We start from the raw sequence: 24,622 nt of genomic DNA on the forward strand, positions 1-24,622 counted from the left end.
GGCAGCACCGAGGCGATTTTATTCGTATTTTTTTCCTCCGGGTTTTGTCATGGAAACGCTGACACAACCTCCAGACGGCGGCCCAGCCGGCCGGGGACTGAGGGCTTTTGGGACCCTGCGGGAGCGCGGAGCGCACTCTGCACTCCCCGGGAAACAGCTGGACGCGACCAAGTCCCGGGTAGGGGCGGGGGGAGCGCGACGCTCCGCCCAGACGCTTGGGTCCCTCCCTCCCCCAGTTCTCCGCAGGCGCCCTCCTCTCGCAGGGGGCTGCGAGTTGCATTTGGTAAAACCCAGCCCCGGAATATATAGATCATTGGAGCGCAATGAAGTAGGCTTCGGAGAGGAGGGAGGGGGCCGGTTCGACAGCCACAGCGGCCAGCGCAGCGGCAGCACCACCATCACCGCTCGCACCCCAGACGCCCAGCCCGCGAGGAGGCAGCAGCGGCCGCCGGCGGGCGCTGAGGCGGCGGCGGAGAAGCGAGGAGGACCAGCGGGAGGATCCGGAGCGCGCAGCCGGCGGGTCTACGCATCTTGGCACTTCCAGAGCAACTCCGGTGTCTTCCACACCCCTGGCCGGGGCTAGGGGCTCTGAGAGCGGCCGCGAAGCCAGCCCGATCCTCCTCCCGAGCCCTCCCAACCCTGCCCTGCGCCTCCCGGGCTCTGCTCCGCACGGCGGGGTCCCCGCTCCTGCGCCCCGGGCGCGCCTCCCGGACACCCCGGTACCCGTAGGCAGGACAAAGCCATGAAGCCGGCGCTTCTGGAAGTGATGAGGATGAACAGAATTTGCCGGATGGTGCTGGCCACTTGCTTGGGATCCTTTATCCTGGTCATCTTCTATTTCCAAAGTATGTTGCACCCAGGTAGGGGGCGCGTTAGCGTGGTTTTGTTGGATATTTTCTTCTCTCTCGCGCTCTCGTTCGGCCGCTCCGCCTGGTTTCTGCCTCTTCCACCCTTTACCTCTTCTTCCTCGGCCACCTCGGGGCTCCCTGTCGCCCGGGTCTGCCCGGGTCTGCCCGGGTCACCGAGTCGGGAAGGGGGGTTGGGAGGGTGGGAAGATGTGCGTGCTCCCTGCTCTGCTTCCTCCGGCTCGGGGCTGGAGGATGGGACCAGAAGGGCGGTAGTTTTTTTTTTTTTTTTTTCCTTCTTTGTGTCTCTGGTCTGTCCTTCTGCGAGGTAGCTGGGAAAGGTAGAGGTAGTAGGAAGCTGCTGGGGGCGGGTTTGAAGTGTATGAAACTCCCTCCCCGCTCTGGCCGTAGTCGGAGGATGAAAGAGGCGCCGGAGCTGACCGCCCAGCGCCTGGGCGCTCTGCCCCTTCCAGTTCGGGGTGCCAGGGGCGAAGGGTGCGCGCTCCGGCGATGTAGAGAGTGCCTGCCGCGAGCTCCGGAGCCCGGGGCTAGGCTTCCACGTGTCCCGGGCTCGGCGCTGCGCTGAGCAGGTGTGGGGAGAGGTTCCCTGCCGGGCGCTGCCCCTCCACCAGGTCGGGGAAGGGACCTGTCGCTGGCAGTTTGCCCCCGGGTCCGGATCCGCAATGACCTTGCGGCTAGTTCTGTTGGGCCTGCTCCAGCCCCCCACCCCCACCCCTTCACTCCAACCCCGATTCTGCGCTGGGGCCCCGGAGCTCGTGGGTCTCGCCTTGGCCACCGCAGTTTTGGAGGAAACTTCGGCCGGGACTTAGGCTGACCGTCAGGTTGCATTTCCTCGTACTCCCCGGCCTCGAGCATCAGGAGTCCCACGGGCCCTGTGGGAATAAGTCGTCTCTTCCCAGTCTCCGGTGGCTTGGACTCTTTCACATCTGAAATCTGGACTGGGGGGAGAGCCGAGGCTCGCCGCTTCCGAGGGGCGCGAAGGAAAGTTTGGGACCCAGGAAGGGACGGGCCCCCTGGAGCGCGGCGGCCGGGGGTTTGCAGCTGGCCTCTAAAACCCAACAGGTAGAAAGAACCTTCGGAGGAGGCTTACAAGGTAACGTGGTCTGCTTGCCCTGCCTTGGACGCCTCCCGCCACCTCCCCCGCTTCCCCAGCAAGCCTGGCCGGGCCACATTGACTCTGAAATCCATTTTTTCTTTACGCCCAGCAGTTCTTTCTCAGCGTAGTCAGAGCAATAATTCGCTTTTAGAATTTTAAGGAGGAGGCAGCTGGAAACACGTTTCCTTCCAGGGGAACGGGATTGCTGTTTCTCTTTTTGCCCCTGCCTTCTCCTTTCAGTGTGTATCTGATACTTTCGGCAGACCCGAATTCATCTAGCCTGTGTCTGGGTGGATGGCCGAGGAATAAAGCCGTCCTTTCCATCAAATAGGCAGGCTGCCGGCGGCCGCGGGATGCCTGGGCAGCGCCGGGACAGAACGGCCCCCCTGCCCCACTCCAGGAGCAGTTGTCAAGGCGGCCACCGCTGCCAAGGATATGGCCTGACACCACCACTTGCAACCTCAGGGCATCGCAGCCAGCCTTGTAAAAGATGGCTTTTGTTTGCCGTCGGGTATTTTTAGTTTCATGTCAGCAAACTACCGCGGGGTTTGTCACCTCATCCAAACCGGTGGTTGTGAAACTTCTACGAGAATTTAAAAATGGACCTCGCTTGCACTGGGCCAGCCAGGCGGTGGTTGCAGCAGGCAGGAGCAGACAGACGGTGGTGTTCCCGAGACCGGGCCAGACTCCACCCCAGAGGGCTGAGGACCCAGTGGTGCCCAGATAACACTGAGGCTCAAAGAATTTAAACAAAGCCCCGAATGCTTTGGTCTAGTCTCTGGAGATGTGTTCAGGCCACTGCAAGTTTTGCCTGGGTCCCGCATGCCAGGTGGTTCTTTGCAGGAGTGCCTGGGACGGGGAGAAACGTACGCCTCCAGCAAGAATGCAGGCGAACTTCTCTGTACCTGTTCGTTGTCCAGCCAACGTACTAGTCACACACAAGGACCCACGGTTTCCGTGCACCCTGGGCTCTTCTCTTCCTGTGTGAGAATTAGGAAGTGACTTCCTAGACACAGATACAAAGAAGGAACTTCTAACCTGTCATTGGTACTTTGCTAAAATTTCCAGCTGTGGTTGACGGGAAAGTGGCATTGGCCCTTTTCAGGCTGGTCTTTTGGGACCAGCCGGAGAACCTTTCTAAGGCTGTGCTGGTAGGGCCCTCTGTCCTTGACCCTCTGTCCTCAGCCGTGGCTCCCCTTCCTGGTTCCCTTTCCTCCCAAGAACTGGCATTTGTTTATTATTCTCCTTTCTATGAGTATGCTCCCCTGGTGTTTTTCCCCAGTCCACGGCAAATACTACTTTCGGTACATTTTATGGACTGTAGGGCTGTAGGTAGTTCTTCTGAAAGGTCGTCCTTATTTTAAATCTCATAGGGTCCTAACCCTTGAAATCCATATTGAACATTCTCTTTTTTTCCCCATTAAAAAAAGAACAAAACTACACTGTTGATGAAGGCTGATGCAAAATCTTTTTCCGACAGCTTTGAATTTCTTTGAAAGTTCGCCGATCTTGGATTCTCTGAAGGATTTAGGTAATGAGAGCTGATCCCTTCCTCTGGCTCTTCAGTGCTAGTCTCCCCAGATCGCCCTGGGAGCGGCAGAAGGCACAGCGTGGCACAGATTGTGTTGCAAAGCATTTGGAGCCCTCTGGCAGGAGTTCCGAGTAGTTGTAACTGAGATAGAAAAATCTATTCCAAATGACATGGATCCCTTGGTGGCTGGAGGTGACCCGAGGTGTGTGAGGTGGGAGAGAAAGGGTAAAAGGACAGAGCTAGGGGTGTATGTGTGTTGGGGGGGTGTGTATCTCTCCCTCCGATTCTAACCTGGGTCCTTTGTGCTTTTCTAATTCATAAACTTGAGTAATTTGTCCCCTTGAGGGTCTGATCTTTGCAGGAGTTGGCCTCGTCAGTGAGGAAGGCGCTTCTCTTTAGCTCTTTGACACTCTGAGTTAACTGGTGTTTGTTAAGAACGCCTTTTGGGGCGGGGACCCGGTCTTAGGCCCCATTCAGAATCCTGATGTTTTGCACAGTGCCCAACACACAGTAGGTTCTCAGTGAAATATTTTCTGGGTGAAGGCATGAAGTGGCAAAACTCTAGAAGCTTGGCCTCTCTGGTGCTCAGGAGGCTGTGACAAGCCTTGGCAAGCACATCTGGTCAGTAAGTGTCCGGTGGGGACACTTCCCTGCCTTTCTGGTCTCCTGAGACATGAATTCAGTTTAAGTTCTTGAGGCACCAGACAGGAATATTCCCCACGGCCTCAATTTCTCTTTTTAAAAAAATCCTCAACTGAGGATATGTTTACTGATTTGAGAGAGAGAGAGGAAGGGGGGAGAGAGAGACACATCCGTGTGTGAGAGGAACAGCGATTGGTTGCCACCCGTACGTGCCCCGCACCGTGATTCAACCTGCAACCTAGGCACGTGCCCTGACCGGGAGTCGAACCCCCAGCCTTTTGGTGTTGCGGGACAAGGTTCCAACCAGCTGAGCCACCCAGCCAGCGCTCCCTGTAGGCTTTATTTGCTGCCGGGAGCTGTGAGACAGCTGAGGCACTGCTCAGTGTCCTGGGTACCTGGGAGGCCTGGCCTTGTTTAGCCCAGTGACCTAAACAAACACATCTGCAGGGCAGACGCCTTCTGTGGGTGGAAGGGCTCCTGCCCTCGGTGAGAATGGAATGGCGAGTTATAGTTTCTGCAGACGCTTGGGCCCTCGGAGGATGCAGCCTGCGAAGGTGCATCCCTACTTTGAAGAGTTTGCACACCCGCCCCACACAGCGGGGCTTTGGTGGAGCTGTGTGGTGCCAGGCAGCACTGGGAGGCCCCCACGCTGCCTGTGTGCCCAGGGTAGACAGCTGCCCCCGCACCTTCCTTTGGGGTTAACTCCAGAGGACTGTGCTTTGTTTGGAAGCCCCTGGTCACAGAAGCCTGCGGAGGAGAAAGCCTGTAGCCTTGTTCCCTTCCTCTCATTGCAATTTAGTTTTCCTTTTACAATATGTTTACTTTCACTGTCGCCTGGGACTTCTTTGCTTTGGTTGACTGTATTGAAAGGTTATACCCTTTATTTAAAGACTTCCTGGGTTACCCCTTGGTAGTTTCCCTTGATTAGATTGAATGTAAAACACTTTTGCATTACAATTTTAATCTAATTATAAACAATATGGGCTCATTTTCGTAAACTTAGTAAGTACAGAAGAGAAGTAATCCTTCCTTATTCCACCACCCAGAAGCAACCGGTGCTTTTTCTATGTGTTGTAAAATACATATGTAAAACAGTTGATATCACACCATGCATTTTGTACCCCATTTGATAATGTGTATTTTAGGCAAATACATCATTATGGTGACTATTCAGTTTGAAGACAGAAAATCTAACCACAGCCTTTTCAATTTAGGCTTCCCCGCACCTTTGCCCCTCTGCCGGGCTCTCAGTCCCCGTGTGCTTTATTTCCCCTTCTGCTACACACACTTAATCTTAAATTAAAGAATATTTTGATTATTTGTGAAATGAGCGTTGGAGTCCTGGGGGCTGTTCCTATGTTCTCTCTCTGCTCCCTCCTCTGCAGAGCTGTCGGTAGGGATGAGACCATTAGGAACCCTGGAACGGCCTTAAAGACCTGGAGGGTGAGCCATTTCCTTCAGTTGTGGGGCGGCCCCTGGGCCGTTTAAGTGTTGGTGCCTCAACCCAGTGTTTTCATAGCTGCATTCAGATGAGACAGATACATTTAGGCAATTTCCTGTGACAGCTGTAGTGGCTGTTGAGGGGTCCTTGTTTCATTGCCTTTTGTAATAAAAGAGGAGATAAGTCCCCAGAGAAAGGGCGGTTTGGGGTTTCCTTGGCACACGGGGCAGGGAGACGGTGCGGCAGAGGCGCCTGCTGTCTATATTTTTCTGGTTGAAAAGTCATTTTGCTAAGGACCCGCTCTATCAGCACAGCCACTGAAAACAGGAAATCAAAGGCACCGCCCTTTCCCTTCTTAAATCCACCAAAAGGACTAACCTCTTCTTAACCTGGGGAGAAGAAGTGGAAAAGGCTCTCTTGAAAGTCACTGCGGGCAGGCCACTTCTTCGTCCAGGTTCCGAGAAAAACTGAAAGTTGTTTTGCTGACTCATTTCTCTTCAGCGTCTTTCAGCTCCCTTGAGTGTTGAGACCCCATCTTTATCACAAGGGAAGGGTGAGGCGTTTCTCCTGTGAGACTGTTGAATAGTCTGATCTGTCCATCAAAAGTTCCTGGCATGTGTAATGTCGTGCATCCTAGAGCGAAACTTAGGAGCAGAGCTGCTCTTTCGGTCTCTGCCCCTGTCTCTGCCCTGCTCCGTGCCAGGGGTTGTCCTCGGCACTGGGGGTGCGACACAAGCATTGACTTCTGCGCTCACGGGACTGACAGTCTCGTGGGGCAGCCAGACTTTAAGCGGACACAGAAGTAAAACGTGTGGCACGTCAGATTGTGTGAAGAGAGAAAAACCGAGCAGGGAAGAAGGATGAGGGGTTTGAGAAGCAGGGGCTGCAATTTCACAGAGGTGATTAGGGCATGCCACCGATAAGAGGACACTGGAGAGCGGAGACCTAAAAGCAGGGAAGGGGTGGCCCTGCGTCTGCCCCAGGAAGAATGCTCTAGGCAGGGAGGAGCACACGTCAGGTCCCTGCGGTGGGAACATGCGTGGCCAGCAGCTCTGAGCGTCCAGAGCAGAGTGAAGGGAGCAGCCAAAGATTACAAGCTGGAAAGAGATTGTGTGGGCCTGGGCCTTGGCCTTGACTGAGGTTGGGGTGGGAAGCCCTGGTGGTGTTTGAGCAGGGGACACTGGCGGGAGGGGCCGGGATGGGGCGGAAGTGATGAAGCCTCCTACTTGCACTGTTGTGTCCAGCGCACTTGATGAAGTGGGCACCACATAAATCCCGTTGTACCTCTGCCAGCCCGCCCCGCGTTCGACTGCCCCTCTGCTCCATCTTTAAAGCAGTAACGTACACAACAGAGAAAGAGATTTGGGAAAATGCGTACCTGAGTGCTGTGTTGGAAATTGGCACTCATGAATAAAAACAACTAAGTAGCCCCCGACTTACCTAGGCATTCACTAAAAATACAGAGGTTGAGTGGATTGGTGACTTGGCAGTGGAAGACCCGGGCCCTAGCGTGGGTTCCCCTACTTCCTAACCCCACGAGTCGCTGTATTTTGTCGATGCTAAGACACTCACTCGCTCACATTTTCATGCTTATGAAATTAGACTGTGTTGTAATTGATGGCATCTGAGCGTGGCTGGGCTTGGGTGGCAGGCCTCTGCTTTCCCAGCCGACTGCAAAGTAGCACCTGTGTGAATCGTGGGAACACTTTCTGGAAACCGTGGCACTCTCCGTAATTGTGGGAAGGTGGTGTGACAAAGGCACCCCTTCCAGACGGCAGACTCCGGCTGAGGGCCTGGAAGCAGCCTGTAGGGCCTCAAGTACCTGCTTCGTGCTCCCTAACCGCTAGGCCAGCTCCCATCCAGTCTTTTCTGCTCTGCCTGGGGAGTTTGCACCGAGGTCAGAGCCCCAGGGCTTGCAGTTATCTGCTGAACCGATGCTGTTGGTCAGAGTCAGAACCGGAAGGGTGGGGACTTAAGTTCTTTAACTTGGGGCTTGACCCTGGAAGCTCAGTTGGAAATAGGGACATTTCTTGGGGAAAGTATCACCCGTGTGGATTTTCATTTCTTTCACAGCTACTGAGCTCTCAGGGCCTTTTCTCCTCACTAGCCCTTTTAGAAATAAGTGTATTGTGGTTGTTTGTTTACTTGTACCTCTTCCTCTTTTGATTCAGCAGGGAGATGTGTTCTGCCTCTGAGCTTGGCCCAGAGGTGGTTAGGAAGCTTGTAGAGAGTGAATACTTCACATTCTGCTGAGCCCTGAAGGAGAATACGTTCTGAGAAATGTGTCCTGAGGCGAGTTCACCCCTGTGTGCACCTCCCAGAGTGCACGTACTCAGCCTGGGCGGGGGTACCGTCCAGCCTGCCGTCCTTGGGCCGCGCGCCTTGTGCGAAGGCCTGGGGCATTCCTGTCCACTGCTGTAGACCGTCTGCTGTGCCGGTGTCGGGCCACACTGCATGTATTCAACAACACAAGATTAAAGCACGCACAAGAGGAAACGGTGCAGTAAAGACACAAGAGACGCAGTGAAGACGAGATAATGAGGCTGCTGCTGGTGCAACACAGCTTATCGTTTTACAGAAAACATTTTTTTAATAAGTAGAAAGAGTACGCTCTAAAATAATGATGATAAAAAGTATAGTGTGCTAAATACAAAAACCAGTAACATAGTCGTTTATTATTAAGTATTGTGTATTGGACATAATTGCATGTGCTATACTTTTATACACAAATGCTGTTTGTAAGGCACTGAGCTACTATGTGACAATGACTGCCGTGTCCCTGGGCCGCAGGAATTTTTCAGCTCTGTTATAACCTTATGGGACGAACATGCCCTTACACGCCGCGTGACTGCAGGTGATTGTCAGGGATGCATCTTCCGCTTCTCTCTGCACCTCACCAACATGCACAGAGCCCAGAGGGAAGAGCCAGGTTGGCTTCTCAGGTCTGAAGAACTTCTCGTGTGGTTTATTCTACTTGACTCCCAAATCTCTTTGCTCCTGGTCTGCTAGGATTCGGTCAGGGTTCAGGGCAGGGACCAGAAAGCAGTCTAGGTATTTAAAGTGGAAGGGTATTTAATGCAGGGGATCTGGCGCTTATAAAATTGGTGGGAGGGCTTGAGGCACCGTTAATAGTAGTGTATGTATAATAATAATTCAGAAACATACATGTATAGGCATGCTGCTCAAAACTGACCCACTGGGGGTTCGCAGCCTCCTAATCTGTCCCTGGAACTCCTGAGCCCCAGAACAAACTGATGACGCATGAGTTGGGACAGTCACCCGCTGCAGCTGCCTGTCAGTGCCCAGAGAGCTGGAGAGCCGGCCTTCGATGCTGTTGCGGGGGATCCTCATTGCCACATGTGTCAGCAGTAAACAACCCGGAAGCTGGAAGGTGGCCTCTCGTTTGCGCCTGCTTTGTAAATCTTGAAGGAGTGCTTCTACTGGGGGGACCATAGTCACATCCAGTAACCTGGCTTCAGGGAAGTCGGGGAAATAGAGCTTTTAAATGGCCATCCTCTGCAGTATGGGAAGGCCTTCTGGAAGTAGGTAGAATGTAGGATGAGCAACGTCCATAGTACTCACCACAGCTTATTGGTAACACGTATTCGAGCTGTCATCCTTACCCTGTTTTGTTTGTAGATGATTTGTACATATTACTACCGTTAACTAAGGCCGGGGTCCCTGACCTCAGGGCTGGGCTGGGCCTGTTAGGCACCGGGTTGCAGGGCACGAGGTAAGCGTGAATGCAGTGGGCCAGCATCGTCCTGAAACCACCCCTCCTCACGCTGGTCTGTGGGAAAACTGTCTTCCACGAAACCGGTCCCTGGTGCCCAAAATGTTGGGGACCGCCAAACTTAGGAAGAGGGTATTTTTGCCTTTCTAACGGTAAGTGTCTAAATCCACATGTTCCTTGTCATCTGGATAATCCTGTTGGCTGACTCCTTGGCAGCTCCGACTCCATCATCCTTCTCACCTTGTAACTGGCACATGAAACTTTGGAGAGAGCAGTGTTAGTTTCTTGGGTGCATGTGAGTATTTTCTCCAAACTGGTTTCCTGGGTGCGGTCTCTACAATGCCCGTTCCATTTTGTGAGGATTACTCTGGGTGAGAGTAGGTGAGACCCTCTGTAAATCTGTTCGTGATTCAGCTGCACACGGCGACCCATTGCCATAGGCTCAGAGCAGCGGCAATCTGGAGGCGGCCACTAGAGACCCTTCAGTGTGGCTTTCCATCCCCTCCCTCACAAGTTCCGTAAATTGCACGTAACTGGACATGATGGGTTAGGCTGGGTGTTTGTATCCATTTGTATTTAACGTTAATTCCTATTTTAACATTAGTTAATTTTCTTTTTAGAGAAGGTGAAATGGAAGGCTTGATGCTGTCTTCCCAGGCCCCTTTGCGGTGCCAGCGTGTTTCCCAGACTTTGGAACGCCAGGTCTAGGCTTGCCGTGAATGCAATCGGTAATTGTGAGACCCGCCACAGTCAACAGTCGAGTGAAAGTCCAGTATCAATGGGGGGTGGGAGGGGAGCTAGTTCGAGCCCTGGTGAGGCTGAGCCGGCTTTTGATAAATAGTATGGGGAGGACTGAGTTCAGCTCTAACTCGAGCAGATGTGGATTGAGATAAGGAAACCCAGTAATGTAAGTGTTCAAGTCCTTATCAGTCTCCGGCTTGAGTGATTATCTTAAAAGCTTCGGGGAGGAAAACCCCACAAAGGCGACTCCAGTGAAATGGGTTGGTGGCTGGGTTCCTGTTAGAAGCTGTTAACTTCCAAGAATCCCAGAAGAGGGACAACACAAAGGCCCCTCCAAGGTAGCGTTGTAATGTAACACCTCACGCTTCTTAATGGTTGACATATTTTACCTTTAATATCCTTGCACGTGGCCACTCACTGTTGTGAAAAGGGCACAGAATTTGCAATGCAGGGACCAGCCTTCTGATTCAGCATCATCCGGGACATCTTTGCTGAATGCTTCCTAAGAGTCAGGCCCTGTGCTAGGTGCTAAGGACACAGCAGGGACCAAAAGAGACAAATACCTGTGTCCTTGTGGTCCGCATGACTGGGGGAGACACAACATTGACACAGTTTGTGTTTAAAACACAGAGAATGTTCGATGGGGTCAAGTGCTACGGAGAAGAAAATAAAGCAAAAAGGAGGGTGTGAAATGCAAGCAGTGAGGGGGTGGCAATTTTATTATTTCATTTTTATCCTTACCTGAGGATATGCTTATTGATTTTAGAGAGAGGGGAAGGTGGGGAGGGAGACAGGGAGAGAAGTATCGATGTGAGAGAGAAACATCCATCGGTGGCCTCTCGTATACATCCTCACTGGGACTAAACCCTCAACCCAGGCATGTGCCCCGACTGGGGATAGAACTTGCAACTTTTTGGTTTATGGGGTGATGCTCCAACTGACTGAGCCATAGCAGCCAGGGCCAGGGGGTGGCAATTTTAAGTAGTGTGGTAAGGGAAGGCTCCCTGAGAAGGTGGCTTTAAAGATCCAGGAGACGAGGATATACGGGGGACGAGCTGATGAAACGATACAGATATTTACTGGGAATTATTTACCGGAGGTTGACACGGGTGAGGTGTTTAATATGCATTATTCCTCACGGGCACCTGATAAAGTACACACTGTTTATAAGGGAGAAACTGAGGCATAGTCTAAAGTCACACGGGAGAGGAATTGATGGAACTGGAATGAAACCATGGCCGTCTGACTTAAGGCCTATTGCCTGGGACGTCTGACAGGGACTGTGCATGAGGGGTACCCCACCCCCACATTCGGAAATGTGTAGGGGTGCTCTTCATTGTCTCAAGGATTGAAGACATCAATTTAGTGGGCGGGACCCAGGAGGCGAGACATCCTGCCCAGATGCCAGTGCGCTCCTCCCTGAAAAACAGGGCTCAGACTGCCCGTGCCAGCAGCACCTGGCACGGTACCTGGCGACACCCCGTGACTTAGGCAAGTGCCCGGCGCGTGGAGGGGCTTCCTAATTGATCGAGTGACCGAGTGAAGGTCACAGACGCAGAGATTTGGTCCCTTCCTTCACCCAGTGCCGGTAGTAATGCTGCCTCGCTGACGTGGTGGCGGCGGCTGAGTGAGGAAGTGGGTGTGACAACGCGCTGAGAAGAGACGCAGAAACAGCGCGCACATCCGACTGTTGTTATGATACGTGCGCTGTGGTTCCTCACTCTCAGATTTTAATCTCCGTGTTCACAGAATGCTGTTGTGTTGTGTCCTGGTTGAAACCCGAGCAAACGTTTGTCCGTTTCCTGCGTGTGCCCTGCGCTGTGAGGTTTACTGAAAGCGTCTGATACGCCTGCCAGGAGTATCGTCTTTCTGAACGCACTGCCCTCTGGGTTGCGTACTTCCCTGCCCAGGCCGAACCTCAGCTCTGCCTCCGTGTAGCAGAGAGCGGTCTATCTGGCGAAAAGTCAGCCTGTGGTTTCATGCTGAATGCAGAGGCCGTAGCTCCCCAGCCCCCAATTATACCCACAGTTACCCCTCAGTTTCCCATTAGCTTGAAAAAGTGACGCTTGAAATGTGAAGCAACGTGGGGCACCGGTCAGTGCCGTGTCTGAACTGGGCTCCGAGGGGGGGGAAGTCCGTTTGAAGACAGAGCAGTGCAGTGGGGGCCTCGTGCGTGCGGTGGTGTGGCGGCCCGGGTGGCTCACTGCACACGACAGCAGCGATCGGCCTGTCGCGGGCGGAGGAGGACTTCCTGGGCTCTTCCTGCACAGGGGCCAGCCCCCCCCACCCCCCCCACCCGCCCTGCCGTTACCCACAAGCCCGGCGGAGCTTCCTCTTTGTGTAGAGACTTTGTCTTTTTCATCTGGTGGCACACACAGATACTCCAAAAAGTATATACTGTTTTTGCCAACCCGGCAAAAAATGACTCATTCACACTGGACAGCTATCGTTGTGTTGGCTGCTCTCTCTCTCTTTTTAATTTGACAATCTTAGGGAAAAGAGGTCAGTGCCCCTGACTAGATAGTCAGGTGCTGCATGTTTTAAAAAGCCTCGCGGGGCACGGGTTGAAAATCGCGGCTCCGGTGAAGGGCAGAGGCTCCTTCCTGCCGCTTGTCCCCAGAGCAGGTACTGGAATTGAGTTAAAAGACTGTGATGCTGCTTTGGGTGCGGCCCAGGCCAGGGCTCTTCAAGGTGAGGCCAAGGGCGTTGTTGATCCTCTTCCCTGCTCTGTCCCTCGCGCCTGTGAGCCAGTCCCTGCCGAACTTGATACTTAACCGAGGGTGGGGAGTCTGTCCGTGCTTAGGGTTCTTCACGACTTTGAAAAATCTCTTTCCTTTTTAGCACCCGACCCTCCAGATGGACTTCCCGCCTCCCTCATTATCGATTCAGAACAGCGGTTCTCAACCCGGGACCATTTTGTTCCCTTCTCTCCCTGCCTGTAGGGGGCGTTTGGCAAGGTCTGGGGACAACTTGGTTGTCACACTTGGGGAGGGGAAAGGGGGTCCTCCTGGCATCTAGTGGTTAGTAGAGGCCGGGGATGCTGCTAAACATCCTACAATGCCCGGGACAGCCTCCCTCCCTTCAGTGAAGAGGAACCCAGGCCAGACTAGACCTAGGGAGCCTTCCTTTACGCTCCATATTTTTGTGATGCGTGACTAAAAGTGACACAAACAACAGCGGTCGCTTCCTGAGAACTTACTGTGTCTCAGGTAGTGTGCCAGGTAGGAGGAATCATGACACTTAATCCTCACCACGACCCGGCAGGTGAGCATTTACCAATCCTGTTGTTAAAAAAAAAAAAAAAGATGAGGAAACGGAGGCTAGCAAGGTCAAGGAGTTCATCAGGATGCGTACGAGAGTCAAGTTTCTGGCCTAAGGTCACCGAGCTGGAAAGCTGGACCGGGGCCGGATCCTGACGCAGAGATGTGACTCTCCGTCTCACCGGCCTGCCTGGTGTGCTTATTCTTAGTTTCAGCTAATTAGGTCAGGAGGTAATTATTTCCCAGGGGCCTTAACCTCGCTGTGGACCCTAAGTGGGACACGCAGCGAGAGCCCATTTCCTCTTACCCTACAATCTACCCCTGGGTGAGCTCTTCCCCTCCTGGGGCCAGTGCTGTCACCTGTGTTCAGCTGACACTTCTCTCTTCCACTTGGACGTGTCTTAAGGTCCAAGTCCTGTTCACATGAAGTTCTGTGTGAAAACCTCATCTGCCGTTGGTCAGGCTGAGGGGAGGGATGTCCTTCCTCAGCATCCCGGGCCACTTGGTGTGTGCACACTTCTCAGATGGCGCACTCCGGCACAGCGGCTTGTTAGGGGCAGGCCGCGACTCGTTTACACAGTGTCTCAGTGTCTGGAGTCCAGCCTGGCACACAGTAGTTGCTTTTTCGGAGCTGCTGCGGCAAAATCACAGACTAGGTGGCTTACGAAGAATAGAAATTTATTCCTCACATTCCTGAGGGCTGGAAGTCTGAGATGAGGGTGCCGGCACAGCTGGTGAGAGTTCTCTTCTGAAACACAGAGTTTTGTTGTGGCTCTGGAGTCTCTTGTATACGGTCATGAAACCCATTCCCGAGGGTGCCACCCTCGTGACCCAGTCGCCCCAAAGGCCCCGCCTCTTCATGCTATTACTTTGGACATCAGGTCTTCTTATTTTTTTCCTAGTCACTAATGATAACTTGTATTTTAATGATAACTTGGGAATGTTAACTCTATGTTCTTTTTAATTATACATTTTTCTTAAGTTACAGTTGGTATACAATGTTATATTAGTTTCAGGTGTACAACCTAGTAATCAGACACTTATATAACTTATGAAGTGATCACCCCAATAAATCTAGTACCGACCTGACACCATGCATAGTTGTTACAATGTTGTCGACAGCATTCCCAGCCTATGAACTCCGGGGCCACACAAACACGCAGACCGCAGCCGCAGCCACTCCGTAGCTGTCTGTTGAAAGAACGAGTGTGCCGAAGGGGACTGGCGGCCAGGCAGAAACCCCCGGTACCGGGAAGGCAGGTGTGACGTTCTGAGTCACTCCCCTTGCTGATTTGATTCTCAATTTGATTCTACAGTGAGTGAGCTGCCGCGTAAGAGAGCAAAGAACGAGTCATTTAACACCGTGGCTAGATATAGACACAGCCGAAAAGTGAACAACGGGCACAGATGTTGTTCTTCTGTGCTGTAACCACAGAGTGACGGGGTGTCTCGGGAAGCGAGCGGCCCACTCAGCTCGGACGGGAGGCTCTGAAACGACTCTCCTAGGACAGCCCCGTCCAGCCGGAGTGCTCCGTCAGCCACGCGTGTCCCTTTGTATTTCCTAGTAGCCACGTTGAAAAAAAGCACAAAAGAAACAGGTGAAATTGAGATCTAAAATGTCATCATTTTAATAGACAATCAATATTAAAAATTGTTGAGGTGTTTTACATTTGTTTTGAGCTAAGTCTTCAGAATCCAGGGCATAGTGTGCATTTACAACATGCCTCGGTGCAGACAGACTAGCCACATTCCAGGTGCTCGAAATAGCCACGTGGGGCTGGCGGCTGCCATGGGGAGGGGGTGCAGCTCTGAAGTGCTGGAGAACTTTCTGTGCACTGGATTGGGGCTTTATGTTTGCTTTTCTCCTTCTTTCTATCCCTACCCTCTTTATTTAAGGGCATGTTTTCATTCTTTGGAAGACCGTTGGCTCTCCTAGGACCGTAAGTGTTAAAAAAGAGAGATCGGTTGTGGAGAGGTATGTGTATTGCTGAAGTATTTCAGGCCTCTAAGGTATCTTCGAAGGCTTGTGGTTAATCAATCGTCACGAGGCAGTTGAAACTCAGAGGGGTTCAGGAAATTGCTTGTAGCTCAGTTGGTTAGAGCATCATCCTGATACGCCAGGGTTGTGGGTTCGATCCCCAGTCAAGGCACATATAAGAATCAACCAATGAGTGCATGAGTGAGTAAGTGGAAAAACAAATTGATGTTTCTTTCCCTTCCTCTTTAATTAAAAAAAATAAAGTGGTCCTATTGCAAATATTTGAGTGTAAAGACTGGCCCAGGGAAGATTCATGCTGTTGGGCCAGAGAGAGATTGCTACAGGAGGAGAGAGGGTGTGACTGATTTCGAGTGGGCTGCTGAGGAAGACTTCCTGGGAGAGGGGATGTTGCCCGGGAGGATGAATAGATTTGCTAGGGGAATATGGGGAAAGGGAGGCCAGACATTCCAGGTGACGGCACCTGCCGGAGCAGGGGTGAGGTGGGAAGGGGAGTGATGCCGGGGAGTGCAGTGGGCTTCAGGGTGGAGAGGCAGGTTGGCAGTGAACCTGGAGGCCTCTGGATGCTCTGAAGTTTGAATTTTATTCTGGGGACCAGAGAGCCCTAGAAGGCTTAGGGTCTGCTGTTTCACAGATGATGGAATTTGAACTCCATTTAATTAAACTTCCTTGTTTCAGTAGGACAAACGTTTTCAACTCCCTTTCTCAAAATAAGCTCGGGGCCATTTTGAAATAGTTTCTATTCTTATCATTTAATGGGAGGTAAGATTATTCACGAACGTCCAACGTGCTGAGTAAGAACTAGCTGAAAAGCGCTCTGTGATGGGGTTTGAAACTCCGCTGTTCGCCTGGCTGGTGCCAAAATTATAAGCCGTGGAGGTTAAGTTTCAGTCTCTCAGTTGCTAATGGTGCCCTGGGTTCACCCTCTGAGGGCCCTAGAAGCCGAGGCAGGAGGTGGGAAAATGTGTGTAAACAGTTACAGGGAGGAGAATGTCTTGCTTTGGTGTGAGCTCATGGGTCTGCCTGGGGTCAGGTTGCAGCTGGAGGCTGCCCTGGAGATGAGCGGTGTGGACCCCGCCAAAGTCAGCCACCTCCTCCCCCCGGGGGCCGAGACCCAAGGGTCAGGCCTAGGGCCCCCTGGGGAGACTCACCCTGTGCACCGTGTGTGGGTCTGCTCTCGTTGCCCCCCCGAAAAATGCTGCTCTATGTCACCTTCATCATCTCAAACGGCCGCCTGCATCCTTTGAGGTCCCCGCCCCGCAGGCTGTCAGAGGGCGGAGGGTGAGTATGGAGTTCACATACCATGTGACAAGGCATCTCTGGCTTTCAGATAATTTCTGGGGGGCACTGCTCATGTGCAAAACTGAGGGTCCCCTTCGCTTTCCCTGCTAGCCTGTGGCACCTGACAGCTGTTGATGGATACCCCAGAGCTGCTCTCCTTGTAGGGGTACGGCACCAGCTTTGATCTGCCCCCTCTTTCCCATCAAAACAACACTGGGCAGGGAGAATTCTCCCGAAGGCTTGATTAAAAACACAGAAGTGATATACTGTCATTGCAGATGGGCTGTGTTTTTAAGGGGGCGTGTGGCCCTACAAACGATGGGGGGTTCTGGATTTACACTTGTAAACTTGGAAGGATTTAGGGATCAGGGGGTGGAAAGTCTAATTAAGGCAGCACTTGCCGTGGGATGTCCCCGCAGAGGTCTGTGGAGTGGAGGCTACTTGGGAAATAGAAGAATGAGATGGGAATCCTTTAAGAGCCAAGGGTTTGTTGTTGTACGTAGGGCTTTCTGTGTCATTTGCTGTTCAGAAAGGGAAGTGCAGGTTTGAAGTGAGAAACCGAACAGGCAATCCTTTAGTCTCTTGCCATGAAGCAGCTTTTGTCGGGAGAGTGTGAGCCATCAAAGGAAAGACAATTATGTGCTTAAAAATATTCACTGGTATCAGTGGCCCTGCTCGTTTTGGAATAATCCCTCTAATTCAGGAGCGGGGTGGCTCAGGGCCCTTTCCCTCAGGACTCGGGAGAGAATGCTTTTGAGGCTCACAGACTTTGTTTCCTGTGCCTGTAAAAGTAAATTGAAGTTTTCAGAATATATACCGGTCTGATAGTAAGTGCCTTCCTGAACGTGGAAGTCCAAGTCACGTGAAGGATGCTATCCCTGGGAAGTCACAGTGACATTCCTCCTTTATCGTCCTAGGAAATAAGGGAGCAGTGGGTTCAGGGCCCCGAGTTCTCAGCCCAGAAGCCTCTGCTGTCATTGCTGAGTGTTTGAGTCTTTGTAAAACACATTGACCCCGCCAGGAAGGGGAGGTGCAGCAAAGTAGAAGGGGCCTTGGTCGGGGCCAGGAAGCCTGGGTTCTAGTCCTGGTTCCTCTGCTCAGTTCTGGGGACCTTCTCAGGGGTCACTAACAAATGTCCACATCGCTTCTCCAAGCCCAAGGGGTCCAGAGTAGGTGATTTCAGGTCAAGGAGAGTATTGGTGACCCCACCCTTACCAGAGTGCCTGCTAGCCTATCTGTTTTATATGTTGGGGTTTCCAGTAAAATTTTATTAGAAGAAAGCGTTTCAAGGCTAACGCCATCGATAACTTTGCAGTTTACCGCTCACTGTTTCTAAGACGATTTCTCCGAACTCAGCTCTTGTTCTGCTAACAGTTCTCAGAACTGATACACAATTAAGGGTAAATCATAGTGAAAGAGCAGAATTCCTGTTCCTGCAGCATGAACAGGCTGACATCTACCCACCCCTCCATCCGTCACGGATGCTCGTACTGACTGAACATTTACCTGACTAGAGGCAAATCTAAGCGAGACTTAGTTCCTGCATTCAGATAACTTGCCATTTAGCAAGTGGTGGCAGACCCGTAACCGAGAGCGGCCGTGCTTTGTGAGGATGGCTTCGGGCAGCTAGGAAACAGCAGGCCTCCTTAGTTTCGGGGAGGTCAGGGAGCCTCCCAGAGGGAAGACCCTTGGAACTGACTGCAGCCCTTCATTTGGTCCCTCAGCAAGCCTGCTGCGTGTGCCAGGACCAGCCCAAAGGCCAGGGCCACCGCAGGGGACAAAGCAGACCACCATCCCTGCCCCAGTGGAGCTGACATTCTTGGCTTACAGGCTATCAAGCGGCAAGGCTCGCCATACCGCCCGCTGGCTCCTCCTTCACCACCCTACTGCCCTTCCCCGCTGCACTGTCAAAGTAGAGCACTGTTCGCCTGCGTATTTATTTGTGTTTCTGGTTACACACTAAACCCAGGTGTATTATAGAGGATTTTTAAAAAAGGAACCTTCTACAACAGTCGCCCCGATCCCTGCCACCCGGGAACGATCTCTGACTCCCTCTAGTCTGTTAATCTGTGCGCACGTGCCGTAGGCACGAAGATGACGTCACTGTGCACGGATGACAGCGCATCGTCCTCTCGCCACTTACAGCGAACCGTGAGCGTTTTCTCACGCCATCCGGTTTTCTTTAACACCACAGCCTTCGTCACATGGATGTCATCACGTCTGTGTTATGATCACGTGGGTATGTTATCCCCTGGACGTCATTTAGTCCCTCTCGTTTTCCGAACAATTTTGAAAAAGATTTTCCCTTTAAAGAAAATCACCACGACCTACCTTTTTGTACGTAAACCTTAGTCTGAGTTTCTTAATGTTTCCTGGAAGTAAATTTTCAGAAGGAGAACGCACAGGTTGTACACAGCTGAGGGCTTTTGATAGGGGAGGCCACCTTGGTTTCTGGAAGGTTGTGTCCGTTTGGGTTCCGACCAGCTGGGCGTCAGAGTGTTTGCTTCTGAGCCAGGTGGCTGGAGCTGCAGTCTGGATTCCCAGCAGAGCCTGCCTCAGGCTCGGCACGGCTGCTCTTGTTGAGTTTTTGGTCCACGCTGGGTTCAGGCTTCTGGAGAGCACGACGGTGTCTCCAGTGCCTGCCCGATCACAGGCTTTCCCTGAAACAAACGTCTGATGAACACACGCCTGCATGTCCCAATGAACGAGCCAAGAAGGGTTCTTTCGGTGGGAGGAGAATAGAATTCCTGTCATTGTCCCAGAGCACCTAATCAAGGGACTCTCAGGCAAAGGGAAACCCATCTATCAACCCGGGCTTGTCTGAAAGTCACCTCCGTAAGCTCAGTGCATGTCCCAGAGGCCCAGAGATGATGCATCATCCTCAGAGGGGAAGTTCGGGTAAATGGTATGTCTTCACTGCTTACTTTCTGGGGGCCAGTTAGTCTTCTCAGCAGCCTGACCAGGGAGGCACTCTCTTCATCCTTGTGTTTAGGTGGGACTCAGAAATTTTGTGATGAATTTAAGATAACACAGAGCTATGGTGTTAAATGTTTGTGCCCTTGCCCAAATTCATGTGTTGGAACCCTAACCCTCTGTGTGACGGTGTTAGGAGGCAGGCCCTTGGGAGCTGCTTAGGTCACAAGGGCAGACAGACCCTCACAGACAGGATGGGAAGACAGCCATCCATGAACCGGGAAGAGCGCCCTCACCTGACGGTGCTGGCACCCTGGTCTTGGAGGTTCAGCCTCCAGCACTGTGAGAAATCAGTCTCTGTTGTTTTGGGGCCACCCCGTCTATGGTATTTTGTTACAGCAGCCAGAGCGGACTGAGACACACAGCTGGTAAGTGGTTGAGCTGGGATTATTCCCAGCTCTGTCAGATGTCGGATGCTCCGCTAAGAACTCACCTCTGTGTGCAGATCATGGGGCTGGTGTCCGTGTGAAAACCCCCTTCTGTGACTGAGAGGAAAATTGTGTAGCAGGATGGCCCCCGTGCCGGAAGGCAAAAGGACAATTGCTTTCCGGCTGACAGGACAGGACAATAACTCTAGGAGGCACGGTGCCCCCAGTGGTCCTCAGCTGGAGTGATGAAGGGATTCTGATGTGAGGGAGCTCATGTAATGACAAAGGACCAAGAGACTGTGGCACCGATTCCTTATTTATATGCCTCGTACCGCTCTCAGACGGAGAAACTGCATCTTCATGAAGCTCTCAGGCTTGCGGGGAACGGCTCCCCTAAACAGGAAGTGGGGGTGAGAAAAGAAACCAAATTCAACCCAGGCTGTTTTTCCTTTGGCAACAGTGAAGGTAGTCACACACACACACACACACACGTGCGTACACGCAGCCAGTGTGGGCTTCTTGTGTGATTTCCCTATTGCCTGTGCTCCCAGGGGGGAGGCCTGGATGTACTTCATCGTTCTCTTTTCTTGAACACTGTACGGCAAGATTGTCTCTTAAAAAATGCCACAGTAAACGTTTTTACACAGCAACCTTTGAGTTTTATGTCATGACTTCGAAACAGTACTGGAATTCACTTATTCTCAATTTTGGAGTGAGAGTGCGTGTGAACCACTCTAGCGGCAGGTCCAGCGGTGGCTTGTGGGGAACTTTAGCTCCCCACATTTCCACCAACCCACACTAAATCACCCCAAAATACACACTAAGGAAAAATGCAGTGTTTCTCCCGCCAGGTAGTCTCCTCAAAGCCTCTTTTATGTCAGAATTTGGGGATCGTCACTGCCCCTCTCCTCGTACTCTGCTTTATGTACCCCAGACTCCCTCGCACTGTGGTAGACATGGAGAGGGGAAGTGAGAATGGGCCTAAAGCCGCTGGCTATTAAGTTTCCTGTTAAGTAGGATGTGGTCAGTTAACTTCGGTTGTCTGTGTGTCTCGCTCAGACACTCCTAGCAGTGACACACAGCGCCCGGAGCACGGCGGGGCCTGCCGGGACTGAACGCCATCATCAGAAACACTGGGACCCACTGAGGCTTAGCCCTGTGGGAAATCAAGGGGACGTCACCTGCAGCCCTCGCAGTAGCCGGCGATTTTAAGAGCTCCGGGAGGAGGCTGGGAATATCTTGTTCACGGTCATTTGGGGGCTGTTGGTCTGGTTTGGTTCCTAATTCACAGTGGGAGAGAGAGACTGAATCGTGAACTCGTTCCTCCATTCTAGGAGGTTATTGGAGGGAGATTTTTTTTTTTTTACAGCTGGAAATGACAATTTGGAAAGAGCCATTAAAACAATGCCTGGGGGTGAGGAATGTTAAAGGATGGGCCACTTTCAGTCAAGTTATCTGTCTTTACTTGGCATTTCCAAACTTGCCTCAAATACCTTTCTGAGGAAGTCTTAGGATGAGGAATCTTTTAGATGCAAATTATCCCTCCCCATGACCCCATTCACATTGGTTTAAGCAGAAAAGGGACCATTTTTTCAGTTCAGGGAACTGGAAAAGTCCAAGGACCCTAGGATCTGGTCTCATGCCTTATCTGTCTCCTTATGGTGGCAAGATGGCTGCCAACAGTTTCAGCCTGCATCCCACCCTGTCAGAAATCAATAAAAAGAAAGAATACCCGCCCCCTCCACCCCCCACCAGCAGTTTCCACAAAAGCTTTGGTGTGTAAACTCCATGAGGGCAGGGATTTTTCTATTTTGTTTATTGCCATACCCCTGGCTCCTGGAACAGTACCTGGTGTATAATAAGTGCTCAGTAAATGTGCAAGTGAATGAATGAATGAATGAATGAATGAATCTCTCTGGTTCACTAGGGAGTCACACGCCTAGCCCAAGAGTTGGGAGAATGGTTCCCAAAGCAAACTGGGGATGCTTTTACCCAATATGGGGCATAGGATTCTGGACAGAAATCACCTAGCATTTGAGTTGAGCTGTACCAATGGTATTGGAACTGTGTTGAGAGCATTGGAGGAGCCTTCTAGCAAAACCAAAATAGCAACTGAGTATCAGTCAGCCTAATAACTGGGTGAGCAGGAGTTCTAGCCGGTGTGTGGAATCCTGTATGTTCACAACGCCTTGATTGAAGAGTTCAGGCAAGAGCCTCTAAGGCTTCTCTTATGACGAGGTAAGAGCCGTAAAGTTGGCTGTTGAAATCTTCTAGAAAAATAAGACCACATCTGGGCATGTTCACTCCAGCGCATAACTTAGGGACATGTGTCCCCAGCAGCCGGTGGCTCACGGCCACTTTTGGCCCAGGGTCACCAGGGACTGCTGATGGATATTCCTTTTTTTTCTGATGAATAACAGAAGCAGGAGAGGCAAGAAGTGAACTGTAATTGGATTAAAAAGCTTGGACTCATATAGTAGGTCATTTTGGAGTCTTTCTGCCACTTGAAAAACCTTTTTGGACTGAAAGTGGTGACGTGAACTTTTTTATTCCGTTTACCTCCTGTTGTTGGAAGACAAATGACTCTCCGTGGCTGAAGGAGAGGCTGAGTAAATAGATATTGTCCCAGGGAAGCAGGTCAGGGCTGGTGTGGCAGCTCCACGGTGCTGGAGGCCCGCGTGCCTCCCTCTGGGCTGCACCACCTCACCTGTGTTGTTGAAGAGCTGTGGCTCACCTCCATGTGTGCATCCTGCCAGTGGGGAGTGGGGAGAGGTGCAGCGGAGGGCTTCCCCCTGGGACCCGCTCCTTTTGCCTTGGTCTCACTGAGTCATGGGCGTTTCTACGTGCGTGGGGGGCTGGGCAAGTCGTCTTTATTCTGATTGGCAGGTGCTCACCTAAACTTTTGCCCTTTTTAGCTCAAAGAGAGAGGATATTGGAGGTAAATCAGTAGTTCTGCTACATTAAGGTGCTGCACTTCAGCTTGTGTGTGCTGTGAGCCCTGGCTGAACACAAGTGTATTTCATAAACCTCTGCTCGGCCCGTGGACTGGGTTGGATTGCGTCCCTCTAAAATGCATGTCTTGCCTGGAACCTCGATGAGGACCTTAACAGTGCAAGTGGAAGTAGTTAAAATGAGGTCACACCAGATTAGGGTGGGCTCTTAATCCAGTGTGACTGGTGTCCTTCGAGGAGAAGAGACACAGAAACAGACACAGGAAGGAGGCCGTGTGAAGATGGGGGCAACGATTGGAGAGACGCCACCCCCAGCCAGGGCAGGCTGAGAGCTACCAGAAGCCGGGAAGCAGCCGGGCAGTTTCCTCCCCAAGAAGCCTTGAAGGGAGCATGGCCCTGCTGACACCTTGACTTCGGACTTCCAGCCTCCAGCCTCGGGAGGGATTCAATTTCTGTTGTTTTAAGCCACCACATTTGTGGCAACAGCCACAGCAGCCCTGTGGGAAACTAATCCAGTCAGGAAGAACACATTTTTTTCTTTGCTTTGACCCAGCGGGAATTGTTTCCAACTGGAATCAGAGAGTTTGGCTTCTCAGCTCTACCCTGTGCCCAGGTGTGACTCAGTGGAGGTCCCAGTCCAGGGACATGGCAGGTGGTCAGTGATATGTCTACTTAAGGTTATTATCAGTCTAGTGGAGGATCAGACATTAAAGCAGCAATTAAACTGATGTATATTTAACAGCGGTTGTGATAAGTTATACAAAAGAGTGCGATGGGGTCAAGAAAGGCAAAATCCTGTGTTGGTGGGAGTGGGGATGTGTCGTGGAGGGGGTCACAGAAGCCTTTCTCTGCTCAGGAAGCCACATCGGAGCTAAGACACGGGTTACTGGGGGTCTGGAAAAGCATGGGAAGAGAATGGGGACCACTTTCCTTAGAAAACATCTCAGGAGCTCACCAACCACGGCCACTCTCTGGGGAGCTAAAATCCCAGGCCCCTCCCCAGACCTTCTCTGCCAGGATTCAGGGAGGGTGCCCTTGTCAGCTCTGGGGTCCAAAAATGTGTGTTTCTTTTAAACCTGCCCTTGGGACCTTTTTTTAGGGGGGGGGAGGTGATTGCTGCACTAGGGCAGGGTCTCAAGCATTCATGGGCTGATGAGCCACCTGGAGAGCTTGCCCCCCATGCAGATTTTGGGTGGGATTCAGTAGGTTTGAGGTGGGATTTGGGAATCGACTTAACAAACATGCCTCAGGTGACACTGACTCAGGGTGTTCCCTGACCTCATTTTGAGGAACGCAGCTCTGGAAGGTTGGGTGGCTCTGAAAAATCTGAACTTGATCTCCACCACAGCAAATGATTCTGGGAGAATAGAAGAGGGTAGCACGTGACCCGGATTTGGAGAAGCAGCCACCGCAGCAGGAGTGAAACCTGGGAGGCCTGGGATGGCAGGTGGGAAGAAGGGTCCCTGGTCATCGGTGCCTTCGCCATTCCTGGCCCTCACCTTGCCCCAGGAGGTGAACGCTGTACCTCTAACACCCAGCCCAGACTTCAGGGTTCTGTGTGGTTGCCACAGCAGTAAAATGACTCCGTTTAGACTTTTTCTGCAAAAAGAAGACTGGCTAAGGCGCCTCTTCCTGTTCCTGTCCATTGTCAGACTTGGGAGGTGGGTTGTGGCGAACCTGGAATTCCAATCCAAAGCATCTTTCATGTTTGGTAACCACAGCGCTTTTGAGATCCGTGGGGTT

At 52.0% G+C, this 24,622-nt stretch overlaps 1 protein-coding gene across 2 annotated transcripts in view; it reads left to right on the top strand.

The window, feature by feature from the left end:
- The first annotated feature begins 207 nt into the window (after positions 1-207).
- CHST11 (carbohydrate sulfotransferase 11) overlaps positions 208-24,622 on the top strand; it is a 234,083-nt gene continuing 209,668 nt past the window's right edge. Inside the window, exon 1 of one of the 2 annotated variants that reach the window (XM_024579366.4) lies at positions 208-860. In XM_024579366.4, the coding sequence (XP_024435134.1) occupies positions 743-860 (118 nt within the window). In that variant the 5' untranslated portion in view covers positions 208-742. The remainder of the gene's footprint in view (positions 861-24,622) is intronic. The other variant, XM_024579367.4, reaches the window with a different exon arrangement.

The sequence above is a fragment of the Desmodus rotundus genome, chromosome 3 (assembly GCF_022682495.2).
Source record: "Desmodus rotundus isolate HL8 chromosome 3, HLdesRot8A.1, whole genome shotgun sequence".
In the NCBI taxonomy this organism is placed as follows: Eukaryota; Metazoa; Chordata; class Mammalia; order Chiroptera; family Phyllostomidae; genus Desmodus; species Desmodus rotundus.